The following is a 23,379-nucleotide window of genomic DNA, read 5'->3' as shown; positions in this document are numbered from 1 at the left end:
GTTAGGAGGCCTATTGACTATGCCCCTTATTATTCCTTATCTCCACCCAAACTGGTTCAACATCTTGATCTTCTGAGCTGATACCGTATCTCACTAATGCACTGATCTCATCCTTTATTAACAGAGCTATCCCACCTCCTTTTCCTTTCTGTCTGTTCTTCCGAATTGTTAAAAATCCTTGAATATTTAGTTCCCAGCCTTGGTTGCCTTGCAACCATGTCTCTGTAATGGCTATCAGATCATACCCATTTGTACCTATTTGTGCCGTCAACTCATCTATTTTGTTACGAATGCTACGTGCATTCAGATAAAGAGCTTTTAAATTTGTTTTATTACCCTTTTTTCCTGCTTTGACCCCACTTTCTGATTCACTTTTATGTTTATACATTCTGTCCCTTACTGTCACGTTCTGATTTTCATTTCCCCCAGAGCTACCCCGCTCTATTGCTTTCTCCTTATTCTTTTGACTTTTTAAATTTTCGCTCAGCTGAATCCTCTTTTTTTTTCCCCCCCCTCCCCCACTAATTAATTAGTTTAAAGCCCTCTCTACAGCTCTTGTTGTTTGATCGCCAGGACCCTAGTCCCAGCACGGTCTAAGTGGAGTCCGTCACAATGGAACAGCTCCCTCTTACGCCAGTACTGGTGCCAGTGCCCCACGAACCAAACCCCATTTCTCTCACACCAGTCTTTGAGCCACGTATTTAACTCTGATCATATTTACCCTATGCAAATTTGCTCGTGGCTCAGGTCGTAATCCAGGGATTATTACCTTTGTGGTTCTGCTTTTTAATTTGGCCCCTAGCTGCTCATACTCCCTCAGCAGAACCTCTTTCTTTGTCCTACCTATGTTGTTGGTACCTAAGTGGACCACGACAACTGGATCTTCCTCCTCCCACTCCAAGTTCCTCTCCAGCCCAGAGGAGATGTGCTTACCCTGGCACTGGGCAGGCAACACGGCCTTCGGGGCTCACGCTCTCGGCTGCAGAGAACCTTATCTATCTCCCTAACTATACTGTCCTCTAGCACTACAATGTTTCTTTTTACTTCCTCCTCCCCCACTTGAATGGCCCCCTGTACCACGGTGCTGTGGTCAGTTTGCTCATCCTCCCTGCAGTCCCTTCTCTCGTCCACACACGGAGTAAGAGCCTCGAACCTGTTGGACAAGAGCAAGGGCCGAGGCTCCTCCATCACTATCTCCTGGGTCCCCATACCTGCCTTGCTCGTAGTCACACCCTCCTGTCCCTGACCACGGAACAAATTTGAATGAATTAATCTAAACGGTGTGACTGCCTCCTGGAACACAGCGTCCAAGTAATTCTTCTCCCTCCCTGATGTGTCGCAGTGTCTGCAGCTCAGACTCTAGCTCGTCATAGAGCTGAAGTTCCTTGAGCTGCAGACACTTGCTGTAGATGTGGTTGCTGTGGACCTCAATGGGATCAACCAGAAATAACACATCGCCTGCCCTGCCATCTCTAATGTATTTAGTTAATTAAGCTTTCAAGTTTTGTTTTTAATCCCAGCTCTTAATTCAAACCAGTGCCCCAGAAAAGAGAATAAAACTCACCAACCAATCATTTCCCTTCTTTCCTGTGACATCACCCTTTGATTTTGGTTCTTTCTACTTCTTGTCTTCAGGTCAGTTGGTGCTGTTTGTGCTGCTCCTCGCGAGCTGTTCCTCTTGCTGTGCCGCTCGGGTCGGGTTTCCTGCTCTTTTGAGGTCTGCCACATGTGCTGCTCCTCTCGCGCTGTTTGGTGGAGTGCCACCAGGCCATTGGGCAGGATTTGTTTCACAAAGGGCCATACAACTCCCAACAGTAGCTAAAACAGAGTGGGTGTTTTCCATAGTCAATGTTACTTCTGATCCAAGATCAAATGCACACTGTTGAGACGTTTAACGACAATTGCTTTCCCATTTTATTTGGGCCAAAAAATGGTCCCGCCATTTTATTGCTAGCCTCACAGGTCAGAACTCGATTATGGTTTCTCGTATGTAGATTCTTTAAGTACCCTGAATTGTTATGTTTCTTGCTCAAACAAACTAGCCATTCTCAACATTTATTAGTTTCCAATGATGAAGGGATTTAAGGTAAACTGGTGAATCAGCTTCAAATAAGTGACTGAATTGTTCAGTACTACCCATCTTGCAGAGAAGAACCCGGATCGGGAAGGCCAGACAGAGGAGGGATCAATCCCCAATTCTTTCGCCTCTTCCTGGATATCTGTCAATTAAAGTCCTATTGATGCCATATGCAAGACTGCCACATGGAACAATCCTCACACTTTTGCTGAGCAGAACGGTCCAGATTTAAAAGCAGCAATTGATGGCCTTTGGCAGATTGCTCCTGATAGTTGGTCTTATGGTTGATGTACAGGGCCTTGCACCCTCCTCAATTTGCACCACTTCAGTATGTTTCTGAGGTGATACAGAAGTAATAAGAAAAATAGCTGACAACCTTAGTTTACTGCACAAGGGGCTATTTGGCACATTGTGTCTGTGCTGGCAATCGCAAATTAATCTCCACCTTTTTTTCTGTTTTCCTCATAGCCCTGTGTCTTTCTCTATCTCAAATGTTCATCTACTTTTCCCTTAAAAGTTGCAATAATCTCTGCCTCAACTATTCCCTGTTGCAAAGCATTCCATGCTCCAGCAACTATCTGTGTAAAGAGATTTATCTTATAAATTCTCCCTTACCTAACTTGTATGATTATATTTATTCTTTGAATGATGTGGACACCTTTTACACACCATTCTACCCATCCAACCTTACAGAGTTAATAGTTTGCATTAAGTAGTTGGTTAGTTTTAGGTCCAACCATCTGTTGAGACTCAGCAGTACACTGAATTGGCACGTAAAACTGTCGACTCAATTTAACTCTGAGAATGAGTGTCTCCTCTCGCTGACTGTACTAGTCCTAATAAATGGAGTTTAGGTTATCCTAATGCTGTGGGTCCACAAGACAAATCTGTTCACTCAGAGTGACCATCGAGATGGGAAATATCAATTTTCGTTCCTAGGAGTGTTTTGAGAATGGAGTTAAAAGCGGTTATTAGGACAGAGTATACAGAGTTTCACGAGGCAGTTGACCATCTTTTACATGATTTTTGAATGCTTGATGCTATCACTAAGTCGAAAAAATGGATAAGCGCAAATATTCATCATCGTCCCTTTTATTAAAGAAGGTACGTTTTTTTTGTTTTCTTTGAATGATTGGTTCGATAGCATTAAATGTCTGTAGGTTGAGCGTCCGAAATTCGGAATGTTCTAGAATCTGGACACCGGGCTGATCCATGGTGGAGCCGTCCGGAAACCGGAAAATGTTCCGAAACCCAACCTCGCCCCGGTCCTCGGCAACCTGACCTCGCGGCGGCCTGACCTCGCCCCTTTACCTCGGCGACCTAACCTCGGCCTGACCTCGCCCCGGCCCTCAACCTCGTGGTGGCCTGACCTCCGTCCCGGCCCTCGGCAACCCAACCTGTCTCGGCAGCCCGACTTCGCCCCCTTACCTCGGCGGCTTGACCGCGCCCCCGGCCCTCAACCTCACCCTGGTCCTTGGCGGCCCGACCTCCGTCCCGGCCCGACCTCTCCTCTCCCCCGCCCCCTTACCTCGGCTACTCGGTCCAGACAAAGACATTCCGGAACTGCCTCGGTCCTGAGGTTTCCGGATTTAGAACGTCACACTGTACTTGTTCCCTTGGCATGGATAGAAACAGAAACACCTATTCAAACCAGTTGTACAGATATTTGTAATGAATGACGGTTGGTTTAGATACTATAGTTTAATCAAAATTCAACTTGCAAGTACACTCTTGACAAAATGTTTAATGTCTACATCTGGCTTCTTTTATTGTAACTTAAAACTGTTATTTATAAAACTTCCTGTTTTAAAATATAAAACACCAATCAAGCAAGCATTTCACACCACATTTTATGCTGGCAATTCAAACATGTTTTTTCTTTCATGTTAGCAGCGGGTCACCAAGAAGAGAGGGTGGCCAAAAGGCAAAAAACGCAAAAGGAACATGCCCAATGGTCCCAAAGCCCCACTGACCGGCTATATGCGATTCCTGAATGAACGGCGTGAGCAGTTACGGGCACAGCAACCAGATTTACCTTTTCCAGAAATCACCAAGACATTGGGCAGTGAATGGAGCAAACTCCCACCTGAAGATAAACAGGTTTGTGCTGTATCTGATTATGGCACTGTTAATAAGGGACAGTCAGCATGCATTTGTTGATGGCAAATCATGTCTGACTAACCTGAGTGAGTTATTTCATGTAACAGAAGATTGATGAAGATAGTGCAGTAGATGTTGTACATGTGGATTTTCAAAAGGCATTTGATAAAAGTACCTCGTAATAGACATTCAGAAAATGGAAACACGTGATATTAAAGAGAGTGTAGTAACTTGGTACGTAAGTGGCTAAGGGATTGGAGGCAGAGAGTAGTGGTGAACGGGTGTTTTTCTGACTGGAGAGAAGAAATAGATCCAAAGCAATTTTAATTTTGGTTGTGGGTTCTGTCAGAAGTTGGAACTTTTGTTATTTTTCAATCTATGTTCTTAACACCAGAGTGGTTTCCTATTTTTTTTATAGAAAGTGCCATGGTTGTTGAACTAAAGCTTTAAAAAAAATTATTTCACGGCCAGCATTTATTGCCCATCCTTAGTTGTCCTTGAGAAGATCTTCTGTTTGAACCACTACAGGAATCAGTTACTCTCGAGCTCTTCTAACAGTTTGGATCTGTGTTCTCAGATGGACAGACATCATCTGAAGACAAGATGTCAGGATCCACAAGTACGGTGATGACACCCAGCTCTAACTCACCACCACCTTGCTAAACCCCTCCACTGCTTGTGTTGTCACACTGCTTGTCTGACATCCAGCCCTGGATGAGCAGCAATTTCCTCCAATTAAACATTGGGAAGACCAAATCCTTTGTCTGCGAAACCCAACACAAACTCCGTTCCCTCGCCACCGATTCCATCCCCCTCCCTGACCACTGCCTCAGGCTGAACGAGACTATTCGCAACCTCGGCGTCCTATTTGACCTGAGCTGAGTTTCCGACACCATAAATTTCTCCATCAGAAAGACCGCCTACTTCCACTTCCGTAACATTGCCTTTCTGCACTTGGTCTCAGATTATCTGCTGCTGAAAACCTCATCCATGCTTTTGTTGCCTCCAGACTCGACTATTCCAGTGGTCACCTGGCCGGCCTCTCATTCCACCATCCAAACACTTGAGCTCATTCAAAACTCAGCTACCCTATCCTAACTCGCACCAAGTCCCATTCACCCATCACCATTGTGCTTGTTGACCTACACTGGCTGCCGGTCTGGCAATGTTGCGATTTTAAAATTCTCATACTCGTTTCAAATCCCAATATAGCCCTCCATTGCTAACCTAACTGGTAGCAATGCGGTGTAGGAGGATTTCCTGGAGTGTATTAGGGATGGTTTTCTGGACCAATATGTCGATGAACCAACCAGAGAGCTGGCCATCCTAGACTGGGTGATGTGTAATGAGAAGTGACTAATTAGCAATCTTGTTGTGCGAGGCCCCTTGGGGAAGAGTGACCATAATATGGTAGAATTCCTTATTAAGATGGAGAGTAAAAAAAGTTAATTCGGAAACTAGGGTCCTGAACTTAAGGAAAGGTAACTTCGACGTAAATTGGCTAGAATAGACTGGCAAAGGATACTTAAAGGGTTGACGGTGGATAAGCAATGGCAAACATTTAAAGATCACATGGATGAACTTCAGCAATTACACATCCTTGTCTGGAGTAAAAATAAAACTGGGAAGGTGGCTCAACCATGGCTAACAAGGGAAATTAAGGATAGTGTTAAAGCCAAGGAAGAGGCATATAAATGGGCTAAAAAAAGCAACAAACCTGAGGACTGTTTAGAATTTTAGAATTCAACAGAGGAGGACGAAGGGTTTAATTAAGAGGGGGAAAATAGAGTATGAGAGGAAGCTAGCAGGGAACATAAAAACTGACTGCAAAAGCTTCTATAAATATGTGAAGAGAAAAAGATTAGTGAAGACAAACGTAAGTCCCTTGCTGTCTGATTCAGGTTAATTTATAATGGGGAACAAAGAAATGGCAGACCAATTGAACCAATACTTCGGTTCTGTCTTCATGAAGGAAGACACAAATGACCTTCCGAATGTACTAGGGGAGCGAGGGTCTAGTGAGGAGGAGGAACTGAGGGATATCCTTATTAGGCGGGAAATTGTGTTAGGGAAATTGATGGGATTGAAGGCCGATAAATCCCCAGGGCCTGATAGTCTGCATCCCAGAGTACTTAAGGAAATAGTAGATGCATTGGTGATCATTTTCCAACAGTCTATCGACTGTGAATCAGTTCCTATGGACTGGAAGACACCACTTTTTAAAAAAGGAGGGAGAGAGAAAACTGGTAATTATAGACATCAGTAGTGGGGAAAATGTTGGAATCAATCATTAAGGATGAAATAGCAGCGCATTTGGAAAGCAGTGACAGGATCGGACCAAGTCAGCATGGATTTATAAAAGGGAAATCATGCTTGATGAATCTTCTGGAATTTTTTGAGGATGTAACTAGCAGAGTGGACAAGGGAGAACCAGTGGATGTGGTGTATTTGGACTTTCAAAAGGCTTTTGACAAGGTCCCGCACAAGAGATTGGTGTGCAAAATCAAAGCACATAGTATTGGGGGTAATGTACTGATGTGGGTGGAGAACTGGTTGGCAGACAGGAAGCAGAGAGTCGGGATAAGCGGGTCCATTTCAGAATGGCAGGGAGTGCCGCAGGGCTCAGTGCTGGGACCCCAGCTATTTACAATATACATTAACGCTTTAGATGAAGGAATTGAGTGTAATATCTCCCACGTTTGCGGATGACACTAAACTGGGTGGCGGTGTGAGCTGTGAGGAAGACGCTAAGAGGCTGCAGGGTGACTTGGATAGGTTAGTTGAGTGGGCAAATGCATGGCAGATGCAGTATAATGTGGATAAATGTGAGGTTATCCATTTTGGGGGCAAAAACACAAAGGCAGAATGTTATTTGAATGGCGGCAGATTAGGAAAAGGGGAGGTGCAACGAGACCTGGGTGTCATGGTTCATCAGCCACTGAAAGTGGGCATGCAGGTACAGCAGGCGGCAAAGAAGGCAAATGATATGTAGGCCTTCATAGCTAGGGGATTTGAGTATAGGAGCAGGGGGGTCTTACTGCAGTTGTACAGGGCCTTAGTGAGGCCTCACCTGGAATATTGTGTTCAGTTTTGGTCTCCTAATCTGAGGAAGGACATTCTTGCTATTAAGGGAGTGCAGCGAAGGTTCACCAGACTGATTCCAGGGATGGCTGGACTGTCATATGAGGAGAGACTGGATCAACTGGGTCTTTATTCACTGGAGTTTAGAAGGATGAGAGGGGATCTCATAGAAACGTATAAGATTCTGCGGAAGCATGTTCCCAATGTTTGGGAAGTCCAGAACCAGGGGACATAGCCGTAGGATAAGGGATAGGCCATTTAGGATTGAGATGAGGAGAAACTTCTTCCCTCAGAAGCGGAGTGCCCTCAGACCCTACACTTCTATTCCCCACCTAGATGGCCTGAGGCTGCTCCACTTCTTCCTCAAGCAGAGGCCCAACCAGTCCCCATTGACTTTCACCCTCCTCCGCCTGGCTGAACTTGGTTCTCACATTGAACAACTTCTCCTTTAACTCCACTCACTTCCTCCAAATTAAAGGTGTTGCTCTGGGAACCGCATGGGTCCTAGCTATACCTGCCTTTTCGTGGGATATTTGAACGTTCTTTGTTCCAGTCCTACTCTGGTCCCCTCCCTCATTTCTTTTTCCGGTACATTGATGACTGTATTGGTGTCGTTTCTTGCTCTCGCCCTGAACTTAAAAAATGTCATTCACTTTGCATCCAATTTCCACTCTTCCCTCACCTTCACATGGTCCATCTCTGACTCCTTCCCTTCCTCGACTTCTCTGTCTCCATTTCTGGGGATAGACTATTGACAGACATTCACGATATGCCCACTGACTCCCACAGCTACATGGACCTTGGACTACACTTCCTCACACCCCGCGTCCTGTAAGGACTCTATTCCATTCTCCCAATTTCTCCGTCGCATCTGCTCTGACGACGCCACCTTTCACACTAGTGCCTCTGATATATCTTCCTTTTTCCTCAACCGAGGATTACCCTCCGGCCTTGGTTAACATGGCCCTCGACCGTGTCCGTCCTATTTCCCGCATCTGCTCTCATCCCTTCCCCTCCCTCTCAGAACCATGACAGGATTCCCCTTGTCCTCACCTTTCACCCCACCAGCCTCCACGTTCAACGGATCATCCTCTGTTATTTCCACCACCTCCAGCATGATCCCAGCCATCAATCACATCTTCCCTTCCCCATCCCCTCCCCTCAGCATTCCGAAGGGACCACTCCCTCCGCGACACCCTGGTCCATTCCACATCACCCCCTCCCCTTCCCATGGCACCTGCCCTTTTATCTCCTCCCTTCCCACTGTCCAGGGCCCCAAATACTCTTTCCAGGTGAAACAGTGATTTACTTGTACGACTTTCAATTTAGTATACTGCATTCGCTGCTCACGATGTAGTCTCTTCTACATTGGGGAGACCAAACGCAGATTGGGTGATCGTTTTCCGAAACACCTCCATTCAGTCCGTAAGCGTGACCCCAAGTTTCCAATCACCCGTCACTTTAATTCTCCACTCCACTCCCACTCTGATATCTCCGTCCTCAGACTCTGTTCCAATGAAGATCAACGCAAGTTCAAGGAACATCACCTCATCTTTCGTTTAAGCACTTTACAGCCTTCTGGACTCAAGATCGAGTTCAACAATTTCAGACCATGACCTCTGATGTATTTTTCTCTCTCTTTGTTTCCCATGGCAGCTGATAATTATCCTGCCATTCACACCCTATCTAAACTAGTCTTTTTATAACTTCTGCTATTACCATCTCAAGGTGGCCCATCATCCCTTTTTTGTCTCAAATCTTTCCTGTCTGCCACCCTATCACAGACCTTCTGTTTTGTTCTTTTCTCCCCCCGCCCCCCCGACCCTTTCAGTGCTCCTTAAGAATTTGTTCATTAGAACATTCGCCAGTTCTGACGAAGAGTCATTGACCTGAAACATTAACCCTGCCTCTCTCCACAGATGCTGCTTGACCCGTTGAGATTTCCAGTATTTTCTGTTTTTATTTCAGATTCTAGTATCCGCAGTATTTTGCTTCTACATAAATGCAAGTTGTTTTTTGTTTAGGTAATCCCATGTCTAAGCAATGTACTGCTAAATGTGTAGTGGATTATACAATAACTTTTTTTTGTTGTGGCTATCAAGTGTGAATTTCCATTTCCTACATCTCCCTCATCCTAGTCTCCCTCTTCCTGTTAGACAAGAGGTATTTTTGTTCCAACTCCTGTCTATTTCACGCTTTTACTATTGTATTTTAGCTTGCATTCACTTTGGTCTATACCACAAATTGGCCCAGAAATTCCCCTCGGGGTCTTCCCGCGGGCAAACCACTGTGGAAAGGACAGAAAATGCGCACTTACCTTAAGCTGCTGCGCCCACTTGAGATCCTGGTCCGAAGATCTCTCGTGACTGCGCATCGCGGCGTGTTCACGTTGAGACGTCCGCAGGAATCTCGTGGGCCTGGACACCCAATCACAGGTAAGTATTTTCTCATTCATAGTAATAGGAGATTCATAAGTTACGAATCTCCTATTAGTATGAATGAGAAAACCCCCAAAACGCACAAACACTACATAAAACATTTTAAAAAAACATATCACATAAATAAGCTAATAGAAATTAAAGTTGTTATAAATGTTTTTTAAAGAAAAAAGAATTGCCGATTTAAAAAAAAATAAATAAATTAGGGTTAGGGTTTAAAATAACATTACCTGAATGGGCAGGTTTTAACATAAGTATGTTTTTCTAAATTTTATTTTAATCATGTTTTTGATGTGTTTTTAAACTCTTACGCCTGTAAAAGTAGTCTATGCGCCTGCTTCTATCGGGCGCAAGAGCTTTGAGGACATTTGCCGGGCAAGATATGTGTAAATCCCACAATCTTGCCCGTGCAAATGTCCTCGCTCCCAATGTGCGGAAAAGCCGGTTTTCAGCGCACGCACATTGCGAAGCTTCGTATGGGCCCAGGACTTCGGAATTTCCACGCCATTATTTTGAGCTGATTTGTTTTTCTTGAGTTTTATTTTCAACCTGTGCAGGCACTGGTCCTTCAAACCAATGAGATTTTTTTTCTTACATGTGAGCTGAAGTCAGCAGGTCCTTTTTATGGGATCGGTTGAATGTTGACCCCCTGCATATATTTTTAAGAATATCTTGTTCATTTTTTAAGTGCTACCTTGATGAAGCTGAACGGGCGAAGCAACAGTACATTAAAGAACTACAGGAGTATCAGCGAACTGAAGCTTACAAAATGAGTGCAATTGCCGTCCAGGAAAAGAAGTTGAGGAAAGGTAGCCCTGCTTTTTTTATCATCAATGCAATATACTAACTACAAAATATTTGATTCGTTTTAAGAACTGGATTGTTAGTAGCAAACTAAAAATAAATGTTTACTGATGCGTATCTTTTCATTGTATGTCAGATTGCAAAGAAAAAAAACGAAGGTACAGTAAGACACTGGTGGAAATTTTATGGCTCAATGCTTTTCCATGATTGTGTTTTTCTCAATTAACTAGCATTCTATGCCTTTTTTATAGAAACCACTCATTCAATGTCAAATGGCATACATGCGGAGGTAAGAGCTTTTAGAATGTATTTCTTTATTGTAATAAATGACTCAATTGGATTATTTTTAAAAAGGTTCAGCATTATTTAAAAATACTTTCGTCATCGTATACTTTTTTTTGCTTATGGTATCTAAACAAAACTTGAATAATCTTGGGGCACTTTCAACTCCTGCCAAACAGATTGTATGCACTAAAATCTACATTCAGTATTGCCAAATTGTGTCCAAGCTGTCACAGCTTAGGTAGGCAATTGCAACAGCTAGCTCCCTGAAAAGTGCATTAATTGACAGTGCACTGTTGGAAACTGACTCCAGATGGCTCTATAACACACATTAATTTTGCCTAGAAAGGAAGGATCCAAACAAAAAGTTGTAACCTTTTCTAGATTAAGTGAGCCCTTACAAAGACCGCACAGAACAATGACCATGAAGTAAGCTGTCCTACAGCTGTAGCACGTGCTTAGTGCTTGGTGCTGCTGAAGACAGCATGTCACTGATGTGGTTAGGCCAGAAGTATTGAAAGACTGAAAAAGTGGTAGAGGCTTCTGTTTAAAGTCACTCTTGCATGGCAGTGGGAATCAGCTATAGGAATGTAAAAGCAGTTCCAAAAGAATTGGATTACTGAGTTAGTTTTCAAACAGAAACAAGACGCAATATATTAAATACATTCATGATTTTTTTTTTAAAGAATCTCTGAATTAATTTGCCTGCTTTCTTCCTTCAGAAGAATGACAACGAACAGCAAGGAAGAATGTCTATGTTTAATATTCCAATATTTACAGAAGAGTTTCTCGATCATAACAAAGGTGGGGAATGTTGACTGTTAATTAACAATTTTTTTACCTTGCCCATATTTGTTCAAATACTTGGAAAGTAAAAAAAAAACCAACGTTGCATTTATATAGTGCCATTGACGTCATAAAGTGTAAGGAAAATAGACACTGAGCCAAAGGAGGAGGTGATCAAATAGCTGGGTTTTAAGGATGGTCTTAAAAGTGACGCAGAAGGTGGAGAGTTGGAAGTGTTTCGGAATTGAATTCTGCAGAATGAGATGTCAGTGGCTGAAGACATGGCTGCAAATGGTGGAACGAAAGGGGGAGGAATGTGCGAGGCCAGATTCAGAGGATCAGCCAATATGGGGAAGCACAGATGGAGGGATAGAGGAGGTTCTCTTTAATTAAAAAAAAACCTTAACATCAAAAGTGGGGAAAATTGTAGCTTACTTTTGAAAATCAGAATTCTGGTGTCAGGTTTATATTTTTAGAATGAACTTCAATATAGATAAGTGTGAAATAGTGCATTATGGTAGGAGGAATAAGGAGGATACCTCCTCCTTGGTAAATGAGAGCCTAAATGGAGTTGAGGTGCAAATCTCCGGGTATAGATTCACAAATCATTAAAAGTAGCAACACCGGTTAAAAAAGCCATAAAAGTACCAATAAAGCACTGGGGTTCATTTCTAAATGAATAGAATTCAATGGCAGAGAAGTTAAGCTTGTACAGAACCTAGTCTGATTGTCTCATGATTTGAGACATGAGGTGGCAATATGGCATTATTGCATATATGCTTTTAAGTGTTTACTTTGCTGCTGCTGTTGGTGTAAAGTTGTTCTAAAATTTGCCCAGGGATGAAAAGGTCGCGCTCAAAGGAGCTTGTGGCCCGCTCAGTACAAAAAAACTTAGAGGGAACATTGCATGGCGCTATTTGAAGAAAAGCAGGGAGTTCTCCTGATCTATGTACGTCCCTCAACAACTCCATGAAAAACAGATTAACTGTACAGGGTATTGGTGAGGCCACACCTGGAATACTGCATACAGTTTTGGTGTCCGTATTTAAGGAAGGATATACTTGCATTGGAGGCTGTTCAGAGAAGGTTCACTAGGTTGATTCTGGAGATGAGGGGGTTGACTTGTGAGGATGAGTTGGGCTTATACGCATTGGAGTTCGGCAGAATGCAAGGTGATTTTATTGAAACTTATAAGTTAATGAGGTTGGCTCGACAAGGTGGATGTAGAGAGGATATTTCCACTTCTAGGGGAAACTAAAGCTAGACGACATAGTCTTAGAATAAGGGGCTGCCCATTTAAACTGAGATGAGAAGAAATTTCTTTTGAGGGTTGTAAATCTATGGAATTCTCTGCCTCAGAGAGCTATGGAGGCTGGGTCATTGAACATATTTAAGGCGGTGATAGATTTTTGAGCGATAAGGGAGTAAAGGGTTATGGGGAGCAGGCAGGGAAGTGGAGCTGAGTCCATGATTAGATCAACCATGATCTTATTGAATGGCAGAGCAGGCTTGAGGGGCCAAGTGGCCTACTCCTGCGCCTATTTCTTAAGTTCTTAATCATTCATTTCATTGTTGGTTTCCAATGGACTTGGTGGATGTGTTTGCCTACATTAGAACAGTCACTGTACTTCAAAGTAACTCATTGAATGCGAGGGGCTTTGAGATGTTTCTGAGGGACATAAGGGGCTCTATAAATGCAGGTCATGTTTTTTGAATAATGTCCTTGGGAACCATATAAAACAGTATGATAAAGGACATGTATAATAGCGATCCTTATTTGTGAGAATCCTAAAAAGCACGATGTGCCTTGACACCATGATATATTGGGAGGCTCTTGTTCCATAGTATGTTAAAGTGGATCTACGATAAGTTAAAATCTGACATGTAATGTTTACCAGGTCCAGGTTGTTCAAGTGATGTATAGTACAAGCCATTTATAATCACTTTGTAAGTGTGTCCTCAGCTGTTGAAAATGAATCCGTGTGAAATGTGTTCCTTACAAATTTATGGTTATGGCAACTGAAATGTATTTATGAAATGGCACAATCCAAATCCTGTGCTCCATGAAAGTTAATTCAGAGATCTTGGTATTTAGAGACAGATGGGTCAGATGATTCTGCAAAGTTGTCAATAATGAAACATTACCATTGCACTGGAAGATATAGTTTATGAAGATCATTTGCATAAATTATAAAGTAAGAAACTTGTGCGTAAGAAAGAGGATGCAAAACAAAGAAGGGATTGATGCACACCTTTCTTAAATAACATAGAAAGTGTTTATGGTAAGTGAAAACAACCAGCTGATCAAAATTAGACAAACTTTGGCACTATATAACAAATATATATATAAACAAGAAGGAAATCTTAGCTGAAACAAAAATAGTAAATACTGGGAATGCATACATTTTATCTGTAACCTGTTGTCAGGACTGAAAATTGAAGCATAAGCTTAGCCTTTTTGTAGAGTTGGTTAATTGGGTGGGTGGGTGGGGGTTGATTGAAAACAAAACTGAAGTTCTTCCTGGTGAGGCAGTGGCTGTACATGAAATAAAAATGTGCAACTCGCTAAGAAGGTAAAAATACAATGAGGCAAACACAAGAAAACAGTACAATTTGGAGAAGCAGAGAATGGAGTGAAATGGTTCAGTTGTAGGAGGTCTGAAATGAAAGCAAAAATGCTAGAACCACCCAGTACAGTTGCTGGTCCCAAGAAGAGGGACAAAAGCAAGGCAAAACCTTGGTACTGAATCCCTCAACCCTGCTAGCACTGTGTTCCGATGAAAGGTCTGCACCTGCCACCCCACCCCAGATGCCGACAGGCCCAAGCTGCATCACCAATAACTCCATCACAAGAAAATAAAGGATATAGCTGTAGTCTGATGTCACTAAAGTCAATGTTCAGACTGCAATATTCCCAGCAGAGAGATGATTATACAGTTCCTGAAGCTTGTGTTGAGTCTGGTTAGAAAGCAAAAGAGGCCAAAGACTGAGAGGTCGGAGTGGGAGGGGAATATTCAAGTGATGAGCCACAGAGAATCAGGTTCACACTTGTAGACAGTATGGAGGTGCTTGGCAAAGTGTACTTTGTCCCAGTCCGTGTTGGGTCTCCCTGATATGGAGGAGACCACACTGAGGGGCAAATGCAATACACTAGAGTTTGTTGAATTATTTTGTTTTCCAGCTCGAGAAACAGAGTTGAGAAAATTACGAAAGACTAATATTGAATATGAAGAGCAGAACGCAGTCTTGCAGAAGCACATTGATAACATGAGAAGTGCTAAAGAAAAACTGGAGGAGGAGCTGGCTGAGGAACAGAGCCAGAATGCAACTCTACACCAGCATCTCGAGAATTTACGGCAGTTGTTAACAACTAGCTTCACTAATGTCTCCCTGCCAGGTCAGAACGTCAAATATGTTAATACAGTCACACAAAAACCATCCAACCACCGCACATTTGCAGCATGTATAGAAAGTATCAGGTAGCTGGGGTTTTGGTGACCTCATTAGTTGCATCGGCTGTCTTTGTATGACAAAAGACAGGTAGACCGATTCAAGGACTGACATCCAGTATTTGTTTTTATTAAGAAAGGCCAAAACCATTGTCCAGATACTCACTAAAGTGGATAATAGTCGGAAAGATAATTTTTTTTAAGCATATGCAAATTTAGGACTTGATTGCCCCCCGAGCCTGCTCCGCCCTTTAGTAAGATCAAAACTGATCTGATCTTGGGCTCAGCTCCACTTCCCTGCCTGCTACCCATAACCCTTTACTCCCTTATTGTTCAAAAATTTGTTTATCTCCATCTTAAATATATTCAATGACGCAGCCTCCACAACTCTCTGGGGCAGAGAATTACACAGATTTATGACCCTCTGAAAGAAGAAATTCCTTCTCATCTCAGTTTTAAATGGGCGACCCCTTATTCTTAAACTATGCCCACCAGTTCTATATTCTCCCATGAGTGGAAGCAGTCTCTCTCCATCTACCTTGTCAAGCCCCCTTAGTATCTTGTTTGTTTCGATAAGATCACCTCTCATTCTTCGAAATTCCAATGAGTATATGCCCAACCTGCTCAACCTTTCTTCATAAGTCAACCCCCCTCATCTCAGGAATCAACCTAGTGAACCTTCTCATAACTGCCTCCAATGCAAGTATATCCCTCCTTAAATAAGGAGACCAAAACTACTCTTGGTGTGGTCTCACCAATACCCTGTATAGTTGTAGCAGGACTTCCCTGCTTTTATACTCTATCCCCCTTGCAATAAATGCCAACATTCCATTGCCTTCCTGATTATTTGCTGTACCTGCATACTAACTTTTTGTGTTTCATGTACAAAGACCCCCCAGATCCCTCTGTACTGCAGCATTTTGTAATCTCACTCCATTTAAATAATTTTGCTTTTTTATTTTTCCTGCCAGAGTGGATAACCTCACACTTTCCCACATTATACTCCATCTGGCAAATGTTTGTCCACTCACTTAGCCTGTCTATATCCCTTTGCAGATTCTTCGTGTCATCCTCACAACTTGCTTTCCCACCCATCTTTGTATCATCAACAAATTTGGCTACATTACACTTGGTCCCTTCATCCAAGTAATTAATATAGATTGTAAATAGTTGAGGCCCCAGCACCGATCACTGGCACCCCACTCGTTACCGTTTACCAACCGGAAAATTACCCATTTATTCCAACCCTCTGTTTTCTGTTAGCCAATCCTCTACCCTCAACCCTGTGAGCTCTTATCTTGTGCGGTAACCTTTTATGTGACGCCTTATCGAATGCCTTCTGGAAATCCAAATACACCACATCCACTGGTTTCCCCCTTATCCACCCTGCTCGTTACATCCTCAAAGAACTCCAGCAAATTTGTCAAACATGATTTCCCTTTCATAAAACCATGCTGACTCTGATTGACTGTATTAAGCTTTTCCAAATGTCTTGCTGCTGCTTCCTTAATAATGGACTCCAGCATTTTCCCAATGACAGATGTTAGGCTAGCTGGTCTACAGTTTCCTGCTTTCTGTCTCCCTTTTTTTAAATAGGGGCATTACATTTGCGGTTTTCCAATCAGCTGGGACCTCTCCAGCATCCATGGAATTTTGGAAGATTACAACCAGTGCATCCACAATCTCTGCAGCCACTTTTAAGACCCTAGGATGCAGGCCATCAGGTCCAGGGGACGTGTCCACCTTTAGTCCCATTATTTTACCGAGTACTTTTTCTTTAGTGATCGTGATAAGTTCCCCACTCCCTATGGCCCCTCGATTATCTATTATTGGAATGTTTTTAGTGTCTTCTACCATGAAGACCGATACAAAATATTTGTTCAAAGTCTGCCATTTCCTGTTCCTTGTTATTAATTCCCTAGTCTTGTCCTCTAAGGGAACAACATTTACTTTAGGCACTCTCTTTTTATATACCTGTAGAAGCTCTTACTATCTGTTTTTATATTTCTTGATGGTTTACTTTTATAATCCATCTTCTCTCGTTATTTTTTAATTCTTCGCTGGTTTTTTAAAATTTCCAAATCCTCTGGCCTCCCACTAATCTTGGCAACATTGTATGCCATTGTTTTCAATTTGATACCATCCTTAGCTTCCTTTGTTAGCCACGGATGATTCTCCCTTCTCTTAATGTCTTTCCTTCTCACTGGAATATATTTTTGTTGAGAATTATGAAATATCTCCTTAAATGTCCACCATTGCTTATCAACCGTCTTGCACTTTAATCTATTTTCCCAACTCTTTAGCCAACTCTGCCTTCATACCTTTGTAATCGCCTTTATTTAAGATCAGCACACTGGTTTGAAACCCTTCTTTCTTACCCTCCAACTGAATTTGAAATTCAACCATGCTATGATCACTCTCCTAGAGGATCCTTTACTATGAGATCATTTATTAATCCTGTCTCATTACACAGTAACAGATCAAATATAGCCTGCTCCCTGGTTGGTTCCACAACATACTGCTCAAGGAACATTAAAATACTACGTTTTCTGCTATCAAAATTCTTTGTGAGATTAGCAGTTTCTTCTTGTAGAACGCAATCTTCCAGCATCACAATTTACCTCACCTGCTCCCTATAGTTTTTTTGTGCCAAAGTTTTCTGCTTGTCTTAGACTTTTAACGTGGAATGTTCCATCTCTGGATACAGTCATGCATTTTACATTCACTTCTGTTATAATCTGGTTATAACACTTGATCCTGATATAGTCATAGTGCTTCTCTTAGCTTTTTGGTGTTTTGACTGCTTAAATTGGTAAGAGAGCGACTGGCAAATAATGACCATAACATAATTGAATTTGATATTGAGAAGGAGAAGGGAGTGTAACACACCAAGGTTTTAAATTCAAGTAAGTCTGACTTCCAAGAGTTCATAAATGAATTGGCCACAGTAAACTGGACTAAACTGTTGGGTAATCCTACAGACAGATATTGTAAGTATTAAAAAAGGTATTTGGTATGATACGAAACCAATACATAACCTTAAAAATCAACAGTTCTACTTGTGTAGTTAAGCAATCATAGTCAACAAACAAGGTAAGAGAATGTTCCAAATTTTCCTGGGGACTTTACTGCCTGTGGGCCCTTGAATGTCGCAGAAGAAAGTATGAAGTATGTTACTTATACCACTCTGTATTTTCCTGGGACTATTGCTTAAATCTGACGATAAAGGAGCATCTTGTACATCTGTTGTTACCCTTAAAGAAACAAGAGCAACTCGTGTTTATATAGTGCAATGTAATAAAACCTCTGAAAGCTTCACAGGTGTTTAATCAGACAAAAATTAACATGTGCCAAAGAAGGAGACATTTGGAAAGGTGCTTACTCAAAGAGCTAGGTTTTAAGCAGCGACTTAAAGGAGGAGGTGGAGAGGTAAGGAGTTTTGGGGAGGGATTTTGAGAGCATAGGACCTAGATGGTTGAAGGCACGGCCGCCAGTGGTGAGGTGAATGGAGTGTGTAAAGCACAAGAGGCCAGAGTTGGAAGAATGCAGAGTTTTTGGAGGGGTGTAGTTGGTGGAGATTACACTTAGAGGGAGGGGCGAGGTCATGGAGGGATTTGAATATTACGATGAGAATTTTAAAATTGAGATGTTAATGAACAGGGAGCCAATATAGGTTAGCGAGCACAGGAGTGATGGGTGACCAGGACTTTGTACGGGTTAGAATACGGGCAGAAAAGTTTTGGATGAGCTGAAATTTATGGAAGATGAGAGGCTGGCCATGAGAGCATTGGAATAGTCAAGTCTGGAAGGAACACAAACACGGATGAGGGTTTTGGCAGTAGATGGGCTGAGGCAGGGGTGGAGGCGGGTGCTATTACAGAAGTGTAAGTAGGTGGTCTTTGTGATAGAGAGGACATGGGGGTGGGGGGACCTTATGCAGTCATAATGCTTCTCTCACTTTCTGGTTAAATAGGTTGCAAACAGTCTGGTTCAGCATGAGACCATGACCATTGAAGGGGATGGAATCGGTGGCTAGGAAACTGAGTTTGTAGTAGGGGGCCGAAGACAATGGCTTTGGTCTTCCCAATGTTTGATTGGAGGAAATTTTGACTCAACCGAGACTGGATGCAGTCTGATGCCACAGAAGGCAGGGAATGTGGTGGTGAGGTAGAGCTGGGTATCGTCGGTGTACAAGAAAACAGAACTTAATTATCATAGCATCATCCACATTAAAATCAATGTCAATGATTTTTCCTGCTTTTGTCAGTTTTCATGCCACTGCCACTTCCACTTTAAAGGAATGGCACTGGAGACCTGGCAGCGGTGTGATTTATGGACTTGTGTTGGGGGATGCATATTTGAGGAAACAGGGAATTTTATTTCCCAGCCTTTGGTAGTCTTTATGCAGCTCAGTACAGACCACACGTACATCCTTGCCTATTGACCAAATTTGCATGTAATGCGAAAGAATCTAAGCAACTCAGATCATTCCCTTATTCGATACAAAGCTGTCGACTTGGAAAGTAGCCTGATTCTTTGTGAGATATATTCATGTCTCCTGAATCTAAGAAAAATCCTGATCACAGTTCGTAATTTTTAAACTATTGGCCACTTGACACTGCCCATTTGTTATATGACCCAACACACTGATGAGGGTTACCTGAAATTAAAAGTCCGCACAAATAAATAATTGTTTTAAACTATAATTTTCATCTTTAATGTAGAGGTAAACCATGCCAAAAAACCCTCCTATTTAGGATTCACCCTAGAATCCTAGATTCTAGATCGCACCCTGTCATATAGACAACATCTTCAGAACCTTGGGAACAAACTAAAGAGGGTCAACTTGATCCAGAAACTTGCCGGATTCACATGGGGAGGAGACGCTCAAACCTTCCGTACGGCAGACTCACCCTGATGTACTCTACAGCGGAGTACTGCTCTCCGGCAAGGCTATCAAATCCGCATGTCAAATCCATTGATGTCTAGCTGAATTCTACTATGTGAATTATCACTGGTATGATTTTATCGACACCAACACCTTGGCTGCTCATGCTTGCAAACATTGCACCACCACACAGACATTGCGAATGTGCAGTCTCCAGAGAATACAACTGCTACACCAGCAAAGACATGCTGATCCAGGCCAACTTCAACAACCTCCCACCAACCCATCTCAAATCGAGAAGGCCATTTTGGACCATTGCCGAAGCCCTTCAGCGATCTCCCCTTGATGACTGAAGGCGAAATGCTTGGAAGAACTGTGACATACGAAATGGATTCCTTATAGAGAATCCCACAGTACAGCTTGAAGGATCAAACCTTCCTCACAAACAGTGGACAAACCATCAACCGCCTCAGTCAGAACCGGTCATGGTAGATGCTGCCACCTTCTGCATAGGTGGAAGATTAAAGTATCCCTATCATTCGACTGTGGAGCTCCTAATCAGACCCTGGAGCACATCATTGAGCACTGCCCTCAGAGGAAATTTTCAGGCAGCCGACAAGATATCCATGTTGTTACACTTTTGCCTGGATATCTGACTTAGATATTGGCATTTGATTTGCTTTGCTTCTGCCATACGAAAGAAGATCTTTTACATCAAGAAAGCAACGCATATATACATAAACATATATAATTTCTAAATGAAGACAGATACAAAATACCTTAGCAATAAAATGTAATTAGTTATCTCTAAAATGTTATCAACGAAATAAATTTAAGTGGTACGTTTCTAATTACTGCAGCTGAAGATATGAGTCAAAAATGAAATTAGCAGTAATGACTCGTCTTTTGCTTTCCCTTGAACAAAGCTTGTACAACAAGTAACTGTAAATAAGACTGCTTGACTGCCCTTTAATATCTTTCTGTTGTCAATCACGGTTCTGAAATTCATCTCTAGATTAACCTTTTATGTGCAAAATTCCTCCCCAAAAAAATCTTGGCCGACAGTGGCTAATTTTTTGTAATGAAAAGATGTTGAATGTCAGTTTAATTAACCATAGTGTTAGAAATCCAGCCCAGTTTCTGCATCAATTTTAGATGAGTTTGCATCTGGATGATTTTAAAAAAAAGTAATAATGTAGGCAAGATTTTTTTAATTTGTTTTTTTTCCTTTTTTGAATCACTCTTTATCTTAAAACCAGCTTGATTTAAACAAAATTTGCCTTTATGTACTTTAGTCTCATTTTGTATTGTATTCTGGAAAAAAAAATTTTTTGTAGCATTGCTGATTGAGTTCAAAAATAAATCGCTTTATTCGCGGTGGGATTAGTACATTGTTCGCTTCTTGCTCGTTGTGGCGTATTCTAGATAGAGAGGCAGGAAACTATGAAGTAAGTGATTGGTGCGACAGGCTCAGTAGTTGAATGCGTTTACCGCCTATGTCAACCATCTCTCCATTGTAGGAAAATCTAGGCCACAGTATCAAGCTAAAAGAAAAGACTTGCATAAATTTAAAGAAAAATGGAATTCCAGTTGACTGGGAGAGCTACAAAAAGCAACAACATACAAAGAAAATAACAAGTCCAAAAAGGGAATATGAAAAAAAAACTTCCATGGGGTATCGAGGCTCAGAGTAAAAGTTTTTATAACTATATATGTTGAGAGAGTGGCCTATTAAAGACAGATAGTGGTGAGACTATAATAGGCAATAAGGAAATGGTAGACTTGTTAAATGTGTACCTTGTATCCATATTCACAGTGGAGAAAGGGGACAAAATACCAGCAGTATAAGGGAACCAAAATACAAGTCAAGGAGAAACTTAGTGGATTTAATATAAGTTAAAGAAATGGTAATGAAAAAAATGCAATTCAATATATACCAATCTCCAGGATCTAAGATGGTTTCCACCTTAGAGTATTAAAAAAAAGTGAGGAAATTGCAGATGCATTAATTATAATTTTCCAAATCTTTCTAGATTCAGGAATTGTGCCTTGGATTTGAAAATTGAAAATGTATCTCCGTTATTTAAGGAGGGACAGGGAAGCCAGCTAACTACAGATCCGTCAGTTTAACATCAGTTGTGAGGAAGTTACTGCAATCTATCAACAGTGACCTGGGCAGGACCGGAACCAATGTCCTAGGGGAAGTGTTTGCTAGTGCTGTTGGGGAGGGATTAAACTAATATGGCAGGGGAATGGGAACCTATGCAGGGAGACAGAGGGAAGTAAAATGGCGGCAGAAGCAAAAGATAGAAAGGAGAAAAGAAAAAGTGGAGGGCAGAGAAACCCAAGGCAAAAATCAAAAAGGGCCACATTACAGCAAAATTCTAAAGGGACAAAGTGTGTTAAAAGGACAAGCCTGAAGGCTCTGTCCCTCAATGCGAGGAGTATTCGTAACAAGGTGGACGAGTTAACTGTGCAGGCAGCTATTAACGAATATGATATAATTGGGAGTACGGAGACATGGCTCCAGGGTGACCAGGGCTGGGAACTCAACATCCAGGGGTATTCAGCATTCAGGAAGGATAGACAGAAAGGAAAAGGAGGTGGGATAACGTTGCTGGCTAAAGAGGAAATTAATGCAATAGTAAGGAAGGACATTAGTTTGGATGATGTGCAATCTGTATGGGTAGAGCTGTGGAATACCAAAGTGCAGAAAATGCTAGTGGGAGTTGTGTATAGACCACCAAACAGTAGTAGTGAGGTTGGGGACACCATCAAACAAGAAATTAGGGATGCGTGTAATAAAGGTACAGGAGTTATCATGGGCGACTTTAATCTACATATAGATTGGGCTAACCAAACTGGTAGCAATACGGTGGAGGAGGATTTCCTGGAGTGTATTAGGGATGGTTTCTAGACCGATATGTTGAGGAACCAACTAGAGGGCTGGCCATCCGAGACTGGGTGATGTGCAATGAGAAAGGACTAATTAGCAATCTTGTTGTGTGAGGCCCCTTGGGGAAGAGTGACCATAATATGGTAGAATGCTTTATTAAGATGGAGAGTAACGCAGTTAATTCAGAGACAAGGGTCCTGAACTTAAGGAAAGGTAACTTCGATGGTATGAGACGTGAATTGTTAGAATAGACTGACGAATGATACTTAAAGGGTTGACGGTGGATAGGCAATGGCAGACATTTAAAGATCACATGGCTGAACTTCAACAATTGTATATCCCTGTCTGGAGTAAAAATAAAACGGGGTAGCTGGCTCAACTGTGGCGAACAAGGGAAATTAGGGAATAGTGTTAAATCCAAGGAAGAGGCATATAAATTGGCCAGAAAAAGCAGCAAACCTGAGGACTGGGAGAAATTTAGAATTCAGCAGAGGAGGACAAAGGGTTTAATTAGGAGGGGTAAAGTAGAGTATGAGAGGAAGCTTGCTAGGAACATAAGCTTCTATAGATATGTGAAG

The 23,379-nt window shown here is 42.1% G+C and overlaps 1 protein-coding gene across 3 annotated transcripts in view; it reads left to right on the top strand.

Moving 5' to 3' along the window:
• Positions 1 to 23,379, top strand: part of LOC139269429 (SWI/SNF-related matrix-associated actin-dependent regulator of chromatin subfamily E member 1-related-like) — a 44,991-nt gene that overhangs the window by 11,206 nt on the left and 10,406 nt on the right. Inside the window, exons 4-8 of one of the 3 annotated variants that reach the window (XM_070888371.1) lie at positions 3,971 to 4,177; positions 10,385 to 10,505; positions 10,752 to 10,789; positions 11,505 to 11,586; positions 14,750 to 14,965. In XM_070888371.1, the coding sequence (XP_070744472.1) occupies positions 3,971 to 4,177; positions 10,385 to 10,505; positions 10,752 to 10,789; positions 11,505 to 11,586; positions 14,750 to 14,965 (664 nt within the window). Of the gene's footprint in view, positions 1 to 3,967; positions 4,178 to 10,384; positions 10,506 to 10,751; positions 10,790 to 11,504; positions 11,587 to 14,749; positions 14,966 to 23,379 lie in introns of all 3 variants that reach the window. The other 2 variants (XM_070888372.1, XM_070888370.1) reach the window with 2 other exon arrangements.

Source organism: Pristiophorus japonicus, chromosome 1 (assembly GCF_044704955.1).
Source record: "Pristiophorus japonicus isolate sPriJap1 chromosome 1, sPriJap1.hap1, whole genome shotgun sequence".
Classification (NCBI taxonomy): domain Eukaryota; kingdom Metazoa; phylum Chordata; class Chondrichthyes; family Pristiophoridae; genus Pristiophorus; species Pristiophorus japonicus.
Note: the sequence above shows the minus strand (reverse complement) of the source record. Positions and strands in the feature narration are given on the sequence as shown.